At 38.0% G+C, this 13,214-nt stretch overlaps 2 protein-coding genes across 3 annotated transcripts; one reads left to right on the top strand and one right to left on the bottom strand.

The window, feature by feature from the left end:
* The first annotated feature begins 1,123 nt into the window (after positions 1–1,123).
* LOC111780914 (BTB/POZ and TAZ domain-containing protein 4) lies at positions 1,124–3,751 on the top strand. 2 transcript variants are annotated; one of them, XM_023661269.2, is made up of 7 exons: positions 1,124–1,285; positions 1,750–1,798; positions 1,904–2,192; positions 2,405–2,535; positions 2,648–2,954; positions 3,051–3,364; positions 3,481–3,751. In XM_023661269.2, the coding sequence occupies exons 3-7, from the start codon at positions 1,929–1,931 to the stop codon at positions 3,614–3,616; spliced, it is 1,152 nt and encodes a 383-aa protein (XP_023517037.2). In that variant the 5' UTR covers positions 1,124–1,285; positions 1,750–1,798; positions 1,904–1,928; the 3' UTR covers positions 3,617–3,751. The 2 variants fall into 2 exon arrangements, with proteins under 2 accessions (XP_023517037.2, XP_023517036.2); XM_023661268.2 differs by lacking the exon at positions 1,750–1,798 and having other exon boundaries at positions 1,125–1,285.
* A 3,393-nt stretch (positions 3,752–7,144) lies between these two features.
* Positions 7,145–8,896, bottom strand: LOC111781899 (putative N-acetyltransferase HLS1). Its single transcript, XM_023662634.2, has 3 exons — positions 8,609–8,896; positions 8,310–8,506; positions 7,145–8,209 (listed from the first exon to the last, which is right to left on the bottom strand). The coding sequence occupies exons 1-3, from the start codon at positions 8,777–8,779 to the stop codon at positions 7,345–7,347; spliced, it is 1,233 nt and encodes a 410-aa protein (XP_023518402.1). The 5' UTR covers positions 8,780–8,896; the 3' UTR covers positions 7,145–7,344.
* Positions 8,897–13,214: the final 4,318 nt, after the last annotated feature.

Here is a 13,214-nt window from a genome sequence, read left to right as displayed (position 1 = left end):
CTTCTCGCTGTTCCCCGAAGGGGGGGGGGTGGAGACATGAGGCGGTGTGCCAGTAAGGACACTGGGCCCCGAAGGGGGGTGGATTGTGATGTCCCACATTGGTTGAGAGGAGAACAAACCATCATTTATAAGGGTGTGGAACCTTCTCGCTGTTCCCCGAAGGGGGGGGAGACATGAGGCGGTGTGCCAGTAAGGACACTGGGCCCCGAAGGGGGTGGATTGTGATGTCACCCTTCTCGCTGTTCCCCGAAGGGGGGGGGTGGAGACATGAGGCGGTGTGCCAGTAAGGACACTGGGCCCCGAAGGGGGTGGATTGTGATGTCCCACATTGGTTGAGAGGAGAACAAACCATCATTTATAAGGGTGTGGAAACCTTCCCTACCTAGTAGACGACTTTTAAAGCCTTGATGGGAAGCCCGAAAGGGAAAGCCCAAAAAGGACAAGGTGGGATCTGGGTTGTTACAGAATGACTAGCGGTGGATCTGGGTCGTTACATAATAATTAGCAGTGGATCTGGGTCATTGGTGGATCTGGGTCGTTACATAATGATTAGCAGTGGATCTGGGTCATTGGTGGATCTGGGTCGTTACATAATGATTAGCGGTGGATCTGGATCGTTACATAATGATTACTGCATCAACAACATGGATTTACAACATGTTAATGGATGGTTAATCGAAAACTAATCATGAGTCAACCTTACCATCAAAATTTTAACCTCGAGAAATGGGGATGATAATTTTTATTTTTTAACTTTTTTACTCTCTCTCTCAAAGTTACCGGAAGTTGAAAATGCGAAGGTTCATGCAACGGACATGACAAAAGTCAGCAGTCAAATTAAGAAATACATTTATTGACACAAAAAAAGCATCGTGGCGTTAGAAATAAGCAGCGGGAAATTATAATGACCATTGAATTATTTGTAAAAGTGGTAGGACCTAAGTACGTTCGTGGGTAGGGGAAAATTTCCAATCCTACGTGGAACTTTGTCAGAGGTAAGCAGAAACACGCATACTTCCACGTAAGATCCATATCATTGTCATGCCAGAGTGTCCACGTATTAACAGACGAATCATCTTCGATGCGTTTCTAATTTTAAGTAAATTCCTATTCTCTGGCAACCGCGTCCAACATTTTCAGATTCACATTTAAACCTGATTATCTCTCTCAGATTACCTCTCTCTCTCTCTCTCGCAACGTTGTGGAGTTTTTAGAAGACGGTTACCGGCGGACGCCATTTTTTGGTTGGTTTCTGCAAGCGTATACAGGGACGCTATTTCGCAAGGTCAGTAATCTCTCTGCTTTTCTTCATTAATCGCGGTTTGTAGATGAAACTGTTTTACGTTTCTGTTTTCGATTTATTGGAGTGTCTGAAGAGGAGAAAGATTGATATAGGGTTGTTCACTTTCCGCACGGATGCTTGATTTTTTTGTATTTCCCCCTTGCTTCGATCGTCCTGAATTTGAATGTTACACACACACACGCACTTAAGCTTCGATTTCGTTGTCATTCCAGTTTAGATTAACCAAATCCTGGTAGCGAAATCGCTTTTCGCTTTCTGGAATCGGATCGGGAACACCTTTTTTTTTTTTTTTTTTTTTGTCCTTCTTCATGTTTTTAATTGTTTTGAGCTGCCATCAATTTTCTGAAATGTATATTCATCGTTGAGAAGATTAGATTGAAAGAACCGGGAGATAATCTATTATCTTGTCAAAACCGTGACTGTTTGATTAATTTGTTGAAATTCAGATATCCAAGTGCGTTATTTCAGTGTCTGTCTTGCTAGATTACTCAACGGGTAACAATTCTCATCATCCTGAACTGTGCAATATTTAATTGATATCCATTTACCGATATTAGAATATGCATTGATTATATTCTCTTTAACTTTCCAAATTCACAGGTTTAGGGTTTTTGAAAGTAAATTAATGGAGAATACAGAAAATATTTGCAAGGATTTAATCTCAGCCAAGGCAAACACCATCCCAATGCCACCTCCGTTGCCTAAATCTGCAATTAGTAGTCATCTGCAGAAGGGCTTGGTTTCAAGTGAATCCTTGCAAAGGGGATACAGCTGCGTTTCCACTGCACTAAGAGACCGCTGGGACAGCCTCTTTGACGAAGCCTATGGAGCAGATGTTACTATCCATACAGATCATGGTGGCATTGTATATGCACATGCCTATGTCCTCGTAAGTTGTTTTAAATCCCACCATTTCATAACCTTCAAAAAGTGACCTGCCATTTTTATTCTTGGAGATGTGCTAGGTTAAACATGGTATCCATTTATATTAAGATGAAATGTTTGGAAATTTTGAATCTGCTGACTGAAAAGCATGAAGGTCATTGCCATACTATCCTAGTTCAACAAGTGATTCGGTTCTCTTCTGTAATTTTCCTGCAGGGCATGGCTTCTCCTGTGATGAAAGGCATGTTAAAGCAATCAAAAACGTCGGGTAGGAAGCTGTCGATCTCAATCCATGGAGTTCCACCTGATGCCGTTAAAGTATTTGTTAGATATCTTTACTCATGCAGGTAATCTTTTCTTGTACTGTTTCATGATTTGATCGTTTATGTAGATCAAAAAAGTCTTGAGGGAATGTTGATTTGGTTGTGTTTTCTGATTTATTGGCACATTTGATTTCAGATACGAGAAGGAAGATATGGAGGAATTTGTAATGCCTCTGCTGGTGCTGTCACATGTATATGTAGTTCCCCAGTTGAAGAGAGAGTGTGAGAGGCAACTGGGTCGTGGTTTGTTGACACTCGAAAATGTTGTAGATGTTTTCCAACTTGCATTACTGTGTGATGCTCCCCATCTCAGCCTACTTTGCCACCGTATGATCCTAAAGAACTTCAAAACCGTTTCTGCCACCGAAGCTTGGCAATCAATGCGGCAAAGCCACCCTGTTCTTGAAAAGGAACTTCTTGAATCTTTAATTGAGGAAGACAATGTAATTCCACACCTCTGTCTCTCTTGATATAAGAAACCATGTCTAACTCCTAAAAGAGCTCTTTCTCTAAACCAATCATTCAAATTTTACTTTCAGAAGCAAAAGAAAAGAGAGAAGAAGAGGAATGAAAGGCATATCTATTTGGAGCTATTTGAGGCAATGGAGGCTCTTGTGCATATATGTAGAGATGGTTGTCGCACAATTGGCCCACACGACAAAGACTTCAAGGTAAACCAGCCGCCATGTAAATACGCAGCCTGCAAGGGGCTGGAGTTGCTTATACGCCACTTTGCAGGCTGCAAACTAAGAGCCCCTGGTGGTTGTACCCAGTGCAAGAGAATGTGGCAACTCTTGGAGTTGCACTCTCATCTTTGTGCAGATTCTAGTCTCTGTAGAGTCCCTTTGTGCAGGTAATTTTTATTCAAATCTGTCTCCTCTTTTTCCGTCTTCCTTGACTTTTAGCTGTTGTTAATCCTTTGTAAAAGAAGTGTTGAATTCAACCAATGAGGATGCTCCGTGATTTCAGGAATTTCAAGGACAGGATTAGAAAACTGGGCAGGAAAAATGAAATGAAATGGAGATTGTTAGTAAAGAAGATTTTGAGGACGAAGGGAGTAGCAAGAACACCATTCTTTTTGACGGCAGAAACCATATCTATATGAGGGGGCAAAAACCCTGTATTCTTCTTGAATAACCAAATTCATTCATTCTGTAAATTTTTGTTCTTCTTTTGACTGCCCAATTGTATTCCTTGTACATCACAGATCAAGAAATGAGATCAAAGTTTACTTGGTACATATCTTGGTATCATCTGTTTGCCTCAAAAAGTTGAAGAATTAAATGACTAAGCAAAGTGAACTCTTCCAACTAAAATAACAATGAAACAGACAACCTCGGTTTTCTTAAACAATGTCCAACTTGGATCTCTTGGGAGGTAGAAATTTTTTTGGATCTCGAGGAGATCATTATTGTGTCGTTGGAGGAGGGGGTGGTGGAGGTGGCGGCGACGCCGCCGGCCGTCGGTAGTCCTGTTTTATCAACGATTCCTGTAAATAAGGTAGTGGAGAAGTTCCTTGGGCTTGAACAATGGGCGAGCCGTAGCGAGTTTCCTTTTTGCTTCTAGGAAAAATGCCTCCGCCGTAGGAAACTGCCGCCGTCCACTCCGGCGTGTGAAACACTGTTTCTCGGCTCTCGTCGTCGGACAATGTCGTCTCAAATGATGGGTTTCCGATCTGCTGGTGGGGGAGAGGAGGCAGTGGATGCAACTCAGGGCTAAGAAGACGAGAATCCCATTTCTTCACAGAATCTACCCTGCGCTGCGCCGGAGATTCATCTTGTCCATTTACACCCTTCGGCTCGACGCTCGAGCCCGACCTCTGTTCCATGGTTCCGAAATTCAAGAAACTCGATTGTGGATTTCCAGAATCGGCCCGAAAACTCAAGCAACGCTCCTTGTCGACGAGCATCCGAGACTTGCACCGGTACTTAATCCGCTGCCGATACAGAAAGAAGGCAAGCGCCGAGAGCATTCCCAGAGTCACAATCGCAACGGAGCATACAATGCCCATAGTTTTGATTGGTTTAAAAGACTGTTGAGCAGATAACGGTAGATTAGGCATAGAGACATTCGAAGGAGCAGGCGTAGGCTGGACGGAATTTGCAGACCCCCCCGGTGGCGGCGGTGACACGAATGTTGCGGGATCCAATGGCTGGTGCAGACTTCTTCTTCGACTATCGCCATTGACGCGAGGATCAATGAAAAGAAGAAACAATTGCAGACTGAGAAAGAAGATGAAGTTTAAAGCTATCATGGCGAATAACTGCGGTTTCTCTTCGTCTCCTCTTCGCGATGATTCAGAAATCAGAACTGCAAAAGTCGGATTAAAAAAACCTTTCATTCTTATTAGGTCTATTTTTCCTATATAATCTCGAATTTACAAAAATTAAAATTAAAATTTGTAATTACTTAATATTTTATTAGTTTAATTTAAATTTAATTAATTTTTTAAAAGTTTTGAATATATTAATGATTAATTAGATATAAAATAAACTAATCTATTGAACATTTTAAAAATAATCTACAAAATTCAAATTTGAAAATACATAAGTATATTAAAAAAAGGATAATAACTGTAATAATGATTGATGTATGAACTCATGGTAAAACAATAATTATACACAATTCATTAAAAAAAAAAAAAAAAAAAAAAAAAAAAAAACATGTACATAATTAAAATAATGCACGTTTGAAATTTTATTTTTGTGGGTTATTAATTATAGAAAATAACAAAAAATGGATTTGGTAATTTTGTGCAATCTCCTCCGAAGCCACGTGGGATGTTAGTAGGCTCATCAAAATTGAAATTGAATTTGTAATACCAACTGATTGAAGAGCTTATGGAAGAACGTGCGCCTTTATTTTATTCACAAATGACAACTTCACAGTTTTAAATATATATTTTATTAAATCGTTGAACATAAAATTAAAATAAATAAAATAGTTTAGATCATAGATGGACCGTGACATGAATATAAAAACTTTATACTAATTTCGAAGCTTCAGATTCCTTCATGCTTAATGTAACCGATTGTGATTGTTAGCCCAGTTTTTGACGGTTGGAGGCCCAACATTGTTAGCCCAGTTAAGAACATAGATGTTGAGGACCAACCTCTTGTTCTTAAGACATTCTTAGATACTATTTAGTTCATGTCTTTTGTGGTTTCCCATTCGGTCGAAAACTGCCGAGTTATTTGTTTCGACATATCTCGATTGTGGGCAATTTCCAACATCAGTGTCGCTGCTTGATCTGTTACTTCTAGCTCCTGTCGGAGGAACAACAATGTACGATGTTGACATCGTACAAAGCGTCTATCAATGAATACCATGAGATTACAAGTCCCAAATTTGTTTCTGATGCTTCTAACTTCATGGTTGCAAAGCTGGTTGATGCCTATCTTGCTGAAGTTGGTTGGGATCTTAACGTACCCCTATCAAAATTTATCCGTCTTGCTGAATCGATATCAAGCTTCTCCTAACCCTTTCACGATGGAATATATCGAACCATAGATATGTATCTAAAGATATATTTTGTTGAGTATGGTTGGAAGAGGAATCCTACATTGACTGATTAAGAAATTGATCATAGATTTAAAAGTAAAATCATGAAATTTTATGCTCAAACAACGTGAAAAGGGTCGCAGCTCAACAACATCAGAGACCCCGGGTTCTTCAAACGCACAACAAACCGAATCAACTTGTTTATACTTTAATCATCAATCACCAACTTAATCTGTATGTATTTCATTAAATAGTGAATTGCAATTTGCAAATAAATAATAATCAAAACCTTTTTGCTTTATTAACACATGTCATAAATTAATTTCATATACATATATATATATATATATATATATATAAATTGCATATTTTATTACAACGAGATTAAGAGATTATATACTCGTTGGACTGACTTTACCTCTATACAGTTTATCATTAATATATTCTCCACATTTACCCGTTATTGTTAAGACTTTTGGGCATCATATTTTATTTTATAATGCATGCGTATGAAATACTTGTAGCGTAAAAATTTAATTAATTTTCTTTGGCGAGTTTCGGAAGCTCCAAAAGAGTTGTAGTTATATGGTGAATAATTTATAGTTTTGTTTATAATATTAATACCATATCTTATATTTGGCAACCAAGTTTGAATTTGAGTAAAACTACAATATTAATGTTAGTCAAGTCAAATTAATATTATACAACACTACATTTTCCTACTTTATGTTTATGTTTTCTTTTGTTGAAACGTGGAGTGTTGGGTTTTGATATTTGATGCATTAATAAATTATATGAAAAAATGGGGAAATGGATTGAAAGGGTGGGATATAAAAACCTTATCCAAATATCATTTTCAAGCATATAGTGGCGTTGGGAGAAAAGGTGGGTGTGGCTGTGGCTGTGGCTGTGGATGTGGCTGTGGCTGTGTCTGCGCCCTTTACTCCCAATATCCATCAATTTTGTTATCTTACCCAAATCTTACTTTATGAATCATATCTATTTTCATGGTTTCCTCGACATAATTCTACTTTTAATTAATGAATGAGAGAGAGGGGCCACATCAAGCTCAAGCTTGCGCTCTATCGGGGCTATTGCTGGCTATGCATTTGGTATCAACTTCAAAAGGAAATGGGTCATAAAAGTGGCCTTCATTTACAACAAAATTTGAAATTTAAAAGGGAGATGGATAGCAAAAACAAAGTCAAACAAAAAATATATATATATATAAAAAGGTTAGGGATATATTCTCTTTTACGATAAAAACCCATTTCTATGATCTTTTTCATTTCCTTTCCTTTTCACTTTCCCAATCTCCTCCTTCTAATCCTTCTAGAACTCTCTGGGGTCGACGAAAATGGACAACCCAGGTGGTGATTTGGTCCAATCACCCACAGAGCCGTCGCTGAAATCCTCCGTCAGGCGTCTGATGCACCAAAGATCCTCCTCGCACGACAGCATTTTCCAGTGCGGAATCGCGGCTCTGACACGCTCTCTAGCTGACACCTCCGTAGCCACAACCCCACACCCTTTCTCCTTCGCCAGGTTATGAGCGTACCCACAAAGCGTCTTCACCATCCTCCCAGCCTCGGGCCCTTCTCCGCCCAGTCCGTACAGAAAGTGGAGCCCAAACGGCTTAAACAGCTCCGGCACCGACGGCAGTCTCAACCAAGGAAACGCCCTGTCCAACACGCGTGTCGTCCTCGCAAGAGTCCGCTTCACCAACGACACTCCACGTACTTGTAGCCTGAACACGTCATTGCAATTCCAGACGCTTAGAACCGCCCAGGAGTGAGGCGGGTTAAGTAAAAACCGGTCCGAGCCGGGCCACGTGTCGTGGGTATAAACGCCACGTGGGATAGCAAGGAAGGTACCGAGAGTGAGGTGGTTGTTGAGAATAGAGTCAATGTCGCGAGGAAAAAACTCAGTGGTGGAGAAACGGGAGCGATAGAGAATCTCAGCGTCTGAACGTGAAAGTGGGAGGATGGTGACGCGTTGGGACAAGGGGAGTGGGTGGGCGAAAACGGGATTGACAAGGATGGCCGGTGTACGGAACTTGGAGTAGCCGCATTTTTCGGTGAACAGATTAACTGACGCCACGTTGTCTTTTTCCGTTGCTATGTACGAATACTCCGCACCATTCTCTCTGAACCACTCCTCCATTTTCTCCACCAGTTTCAACCCAATTCCCATTCTCCTGAAAAACCGCAATCCGTTATCAATACATCAATCTATATATACATATATATATATATATATACACACACACACACACACACACACACACCACCACGTACCGGTGAGCGGGGGAGACGCGGAGGCCTAAGATGTAGGCGAGTTTAGTGTAAACAGGGACGTATTTTGTAGGGTGATCAGCAGCGGCGTGATGGATGGTGGTTTTGGGAGTGCGGGAGAGTTTTTTGCCACATGTAACGGTTTTGATGCAGCCTCTAATCATTCCAAGTATGTCGTCGTGGTCGGCCGTGGCTGCCACCTGTTGGAACGGCCATAATGATGATTGCATTAATTGAAGTTTGTTTGTTATAGGAGAGAGAGAGAGAGAAAGGGGGGGGGAATTGAAAGAAGAGAAAAATACCAGCATGAGGAAAGCAGGGGAGTTGCGGACCCTGCAAATTGGGTCACCCAAGAGATCAGTGAAAAGACATAGTTTGCCGCTTGGCCCGACTTCGCACCTTCTCTCCACATCTTCCACTCCCATACAATCCTTACTCGCATCGAACTCTCTAATTACTATCTTTTTTACCATTTCTTCCTCTGATGGATTCAAACGCAGGCCAAACAGAAGGAATAAGAACACATGCAGGTGGGTGTGTGTGTGTGAATTTGGAGACGAAACAGAGGAGGGTTTATATAGCGGGACGGCTCCTCCCTTCACTGTTATTTGGCAGTGGCAGCCTTTTCAAGGCCCCCAACCTCATTCATTATCCAAATAATAATATTAATACCAAACAAACCGCAACAAAGGGGGTTCCAAATTTTAGACCATCCAGGGGGATTTTTATAACCCCAATTTGAAATTTTTGTGAAATGAAAACCAAATTCATTTGCCTTTTACAAATATATTTAAAAAAAAAAAAAAAAAAAAAAAAAAAAAAAAAAAAAAAAACAGGGTTTGACGTTCTCAATTTCTACACAAATATAATTTTTTTTTTTTTTTTTTTTTTTTTTAAGAGGGAGAGGAAATTATTAATTAAATTACCGAAGCAGTTAAAAGAATTTGGTAAGTAAGTAAATTTGGAATGCAATGGATATGGTGTTGGTGTTCATGTGATGAGCATGATGATGCTACAAAATTTCTCAACCAAATATCGCAATCATCGTGACCCTTCTCCTCATCATCATCAACGGCTCCGATTTCGCCACCACAAAAGATGCCTACATTTCATTTTAAGGACACCTACCATACATAATCCCTTTCAAAAACTGCCACCGCAGCCCTACACATTATGTCAGCTGCCCTTCGCCTCTGCACACAATTTTAATTTTAATTTTAATTTTAATTTTAATTTATTTATTCTTCTAAATGCTGTAGGAGAGGAGCATGGTGGGGTGATGAATTGGCAGGGCATGTAACACCTCTGCCCTCCCATTTTCGTAATGGCAAAACTGTAATTAATTCAGTAAACTCCATTTTGAACCGGTTTGGTGGGCCATGCAGAGTGAATGACCCCAAACTCCTCCAAAATTTCCGACCATTTTAATAATAATAATAATACTTATGTAACAAATTAATGTAAATTTAATGTTCATAATTTCTACAAAACTTTGGTTAAAAATGATATGATAATGGTTGTGTGTTGAGCAGTTATGGAGGTACATGCTTTGTTTTTATTGTGAAACAACATGTAAATTACCAAGAAGCTCACTATGAGAATTTAAAAAAATAAAAGAATTATTATATTTAGGTTGGAAGCTTCTTCATGGGTACCTCGAAATTTCCAGCTACACACCCTCGTACGTGTAATTAATTATAGCCCATTAAGCTCCCACTCAAAAGATTTACACCAAAATTCATCGCATAATCTAATTAAACAATAATTATCATAATTTAAATAATAATAATAATAATAACCCAGAAAGTAATGGGAATGAATACAAAGAATGTAGGTATGTATATATATAATATAAGGAAATATTAGAAGATATAACAACAATAAAGGAAGTAGGGCCTAGAAATAGATATTCATTGATGTTGAATGTACCATATTATATATATATATATATATATATATATATATATATATATATATATATATATGGTACATTCTAAGTACACTTCTAAATTACATTCTCTTTTCTATTTTGTTTCTTTCACAAATATATCATTTTCCACGTTTGATCGAATCATGAACATATTTGATCGTAAAATTTAATAATATATATTATCATAGACTAGGTTATACGTAGGTATCGAGCTGTTCTTCTTCTCCAACTGTTGCATTATGTCTCATTGTCTGCCATTCATTTATCATAATCTCATTTTTTTTAATATAATAATTAAATTTGAGGGTCAAATTTATAGATCCAACGACCAAGCCAAGTCAAGCAACAATATACACTGTATCCAAAACTATATTTTAATTTAGTTTAATCTATTCCTAACGATAATCAGAGTAAGATGATAATTAGATTGTGTTAATTATGATTAATGAAATTAAGAATCTAATGAGGGATCATAGTATATAGTTTTAAAAAAGGGATATAATAATAATAATAATAATAATAATAATAATAATATATGGTTGGAATTAGAGAGTGGGGCCATAGAGGGGATTATTGATAAATATGGAAACAGTAGGCCCCAAAAAATATATATATATATAAAAAAAAAACATTGAAAAATTCTCCCAACCATATGATTTTAATGTTGGAAAAGAAATAAATAAAGTAATAATGAAGAAATGTGGTGGTGGTGGTGAAGAAGAAGAAGAAGAAGAAGAAGAAGAAGAATAAGAAGAAGATGGGTGTTGGACAGTTTTGATGTTAACTTAAGATGTTTGAATCCAAACATAAACAATGCAAAACAGTTAAGGGACAAAAGGAAAACACAATTTCCTCGGCAAAAATCTATGCTACGGATCTTGTTTCCCTTCCCCCTTCTTCAACCTACCCCACCACTCCCTTTTCTTCCTCGTCATTCATCTAATTAGTACTTGATGGCCCCGACATTCTTCTATAACGTCCTCATATTATTTAATTTTTACTTAACTAACACAAGTTCTTCCAGTGTACTTTGTCCTCACTTACATGCATCCTACTTAGAATTGTTTTAAGAAAAGCATGCTTGATTATGGAGTTTTTATAATTGAGCTACCGAAAAGAAAAATGCACCTTATTAGTATAGGCAGTGACTTTCAATTCTTGATTTCGTTTAAATATGGTCTCGGTTCATTCGTGTACTCCTCTTTTACTCGGGTGTCACAATATGATTGAAAATGAATGATGGGATACCGACAATGACATTCAAAAATAATGTTCAACTAATTGAAGTGAGTTTGATATCAGATCATGCGTAACAGCCCAAATCCACTGCTAGTAAATATTGTCTGTTTTAGCTCGTTACATATCATCATTAGTATTCCTGTTTTAAAATGTGTCTATTAAAGAGAGATTTCCACACTTTTATACGAAATGTTTCGTTGTTCGTCAAATGGGTTGCGACACTAATTTCAAAAGTAACGTGGGGGGATGTAGGGCCGCATCCAAACATCAAAATCTTAATAATATTAAGCAATGTTTGGTTGTTGGATTTGACGAGGAGTAAAGGTTTAGGGTTATTTTTAAACAATAATGAGGCAATAATGTGTACAACAACGTGGATGAGTTGAATTAAAATATAGTAAAGCAAGGGAACATGTTGACTGTAATGTTGGAAAATGTCAATTGATTTGATTAGTCAAATGTAATCAAAACATAACCAATGCCTGTCGTGTGGCTTGAAGATAGTATCCAGATTCACAGCTAGCCGATATTGTTATATTTGGGCTTTTCCTTTCGGGCTTTAAAACGCGTCTGCTAGGGGAAGGTTTCCACACTTCTCAAAAAGGGTGATTTGTTCTCCTTCCTAATCAACGTGGGACATCGTGTATATATATATATATATATATATAAACATGACAATTATATGATATGGGATTTTAATTACTCAATTACTTTGATGTGCCCATCCCTCACCCAAATCCCAAATATTCAGCTTTTTTGTCTCCCTTTCTCTTTCAGCTTTCATACCCATATCTTCTTCTTCTTCTTCTTCTTCCTCTGCTTCTGATATGACCTTTCATGGCTCACCCTTTCATGACAGGTGAACTGCATGCCAATTTTCAAAACCCTTTTCTCTCTCTCTCCCTCTCTCTCTTCATTAATTTCCTTCTTCCTTATCTTATCCTCTGCATGCCACCACTTTACTACAAACCTTCCAATTTCCGAATCAAAACAAACCCACCGTGGTTTACTCACTTTCAACGTCACTCACCCATCACTGCATCACTGTTCAAACACAACTCTCTTTATTATTAACATCAATCAACAATGTCGGATGAAAGTATCTCTGTTGAAATGAGGTATTTCGAACAAACTCAAAACAAAGTTATGAGAGTTTATACTCAAAGTGGACAATATCGTATCATTGTCGAAAGTCGTGTTCATCTAATATAGTATTAGAGTCATGTCCTTAAACTTACCCATGTCAATAGAATTCTCAAATATCGAGTAAAAGTATTGTGAGCTTCGAAGGCATAGTAAAAAAATGACTAAGACTCCAAAAGAAAAAGAGTCAAGTCTTGATTAAGGAAAGACGTACTTTGTTTGAGGGGAGGTGTCGAAGGAAAGTATCTCCATTGTAATAAGACATTTTGGGAAAGCCCAAAACAAAGCCATGAGAGCTTATACTCAAAGTGTACAATACCATACGATTGTGGAGAGTCGTGTTCATCTAACTTTCTAAAAATTACTGTTGTACTCTGTACTTTGTATTTATTGAGATGAAAATATTGGTAGATTAGAGGGATATTGATAGTAGAGGCTAAACAATTTATTTCTAAAATACGTAAATTATTTTTGTAGAATACATAGACAATGGATTCATACAAATATTAGGTTAATGATGATATTTGAATACGAATAGGAATAATATGACTATTTGTAGATTGAAAGATGCATGAGACAAAGGTTTTAAAACTGTA

This window comes from Cucurbita pepo, chromosome 19 (assembly GCF_057944985.1).
Source record: "Cucurbita pepo subsp. pepo isolate OVF chromosome 19, ASM5794498v1, whole genome shotgun sequence".
Lineage (NCBI taxonomy): Eukaryota > Viridiplantae > Streptophyta > Magnoliopsida > Cucurbitales > Cucurbitaceae > Cucurbita > Cucurbita pepo.
This window is presented reverse-complemented; position numbering and strand designations above follow the sequence as displayed.

What these genes read in the sequence shown, in the direction of transcription:
- LOC111780914 (XM_023661269.2), top strand. Translation starts at nt 1,929, where the DNA reads ATGGAGAATACAGAAAATATTTGCAAGGATTTAATCTCAGCCAAGGCA. An exon ending in AGATATCTTTACTCATGCAG is followed by an intron (nt 2,536 to 2,647) that starts GTAATCTTTTCT and finishes ATTTGATTTCAG; the next exon opens with ATACGAGAAGGAAGATATGG. An exon ending in CTTTAATTGAGGAAGACAAT is followed by an intron (nt 2,955 to 3,050) that starts GTAATTCCACAC and finishes TTTTACTTTCAG; the next exon opens with AAGCAAAAGAAAAGAGAGAA.
- LOC111781899 (XM_023662634.2), bottom strand. Translation starts at nt 8,779, where the DNA reads ATGGTAAAAAAGATAGTAATTAGAGAGTTCGATGCGAGTAAGGATTGT. An exon ending in CCCCTGCTTTCCTCATGCTG is followed by an intron (nt 8,507 to 8,608) that starts GTATTTTTCTCT and finishes CCGTTCCAACAG; the next exon opens with GTGGCAGCCACGGCCGACCA. An exon ending in CGCGTCTCCCCCGCTCACCG is followed by an intron (nt 8,210 to 8,309) that starts GTACGTGGTGGT and finishes GCGGTTTTTCAG; the next exon opens with GAGAATGGGAATTGGGTTGA.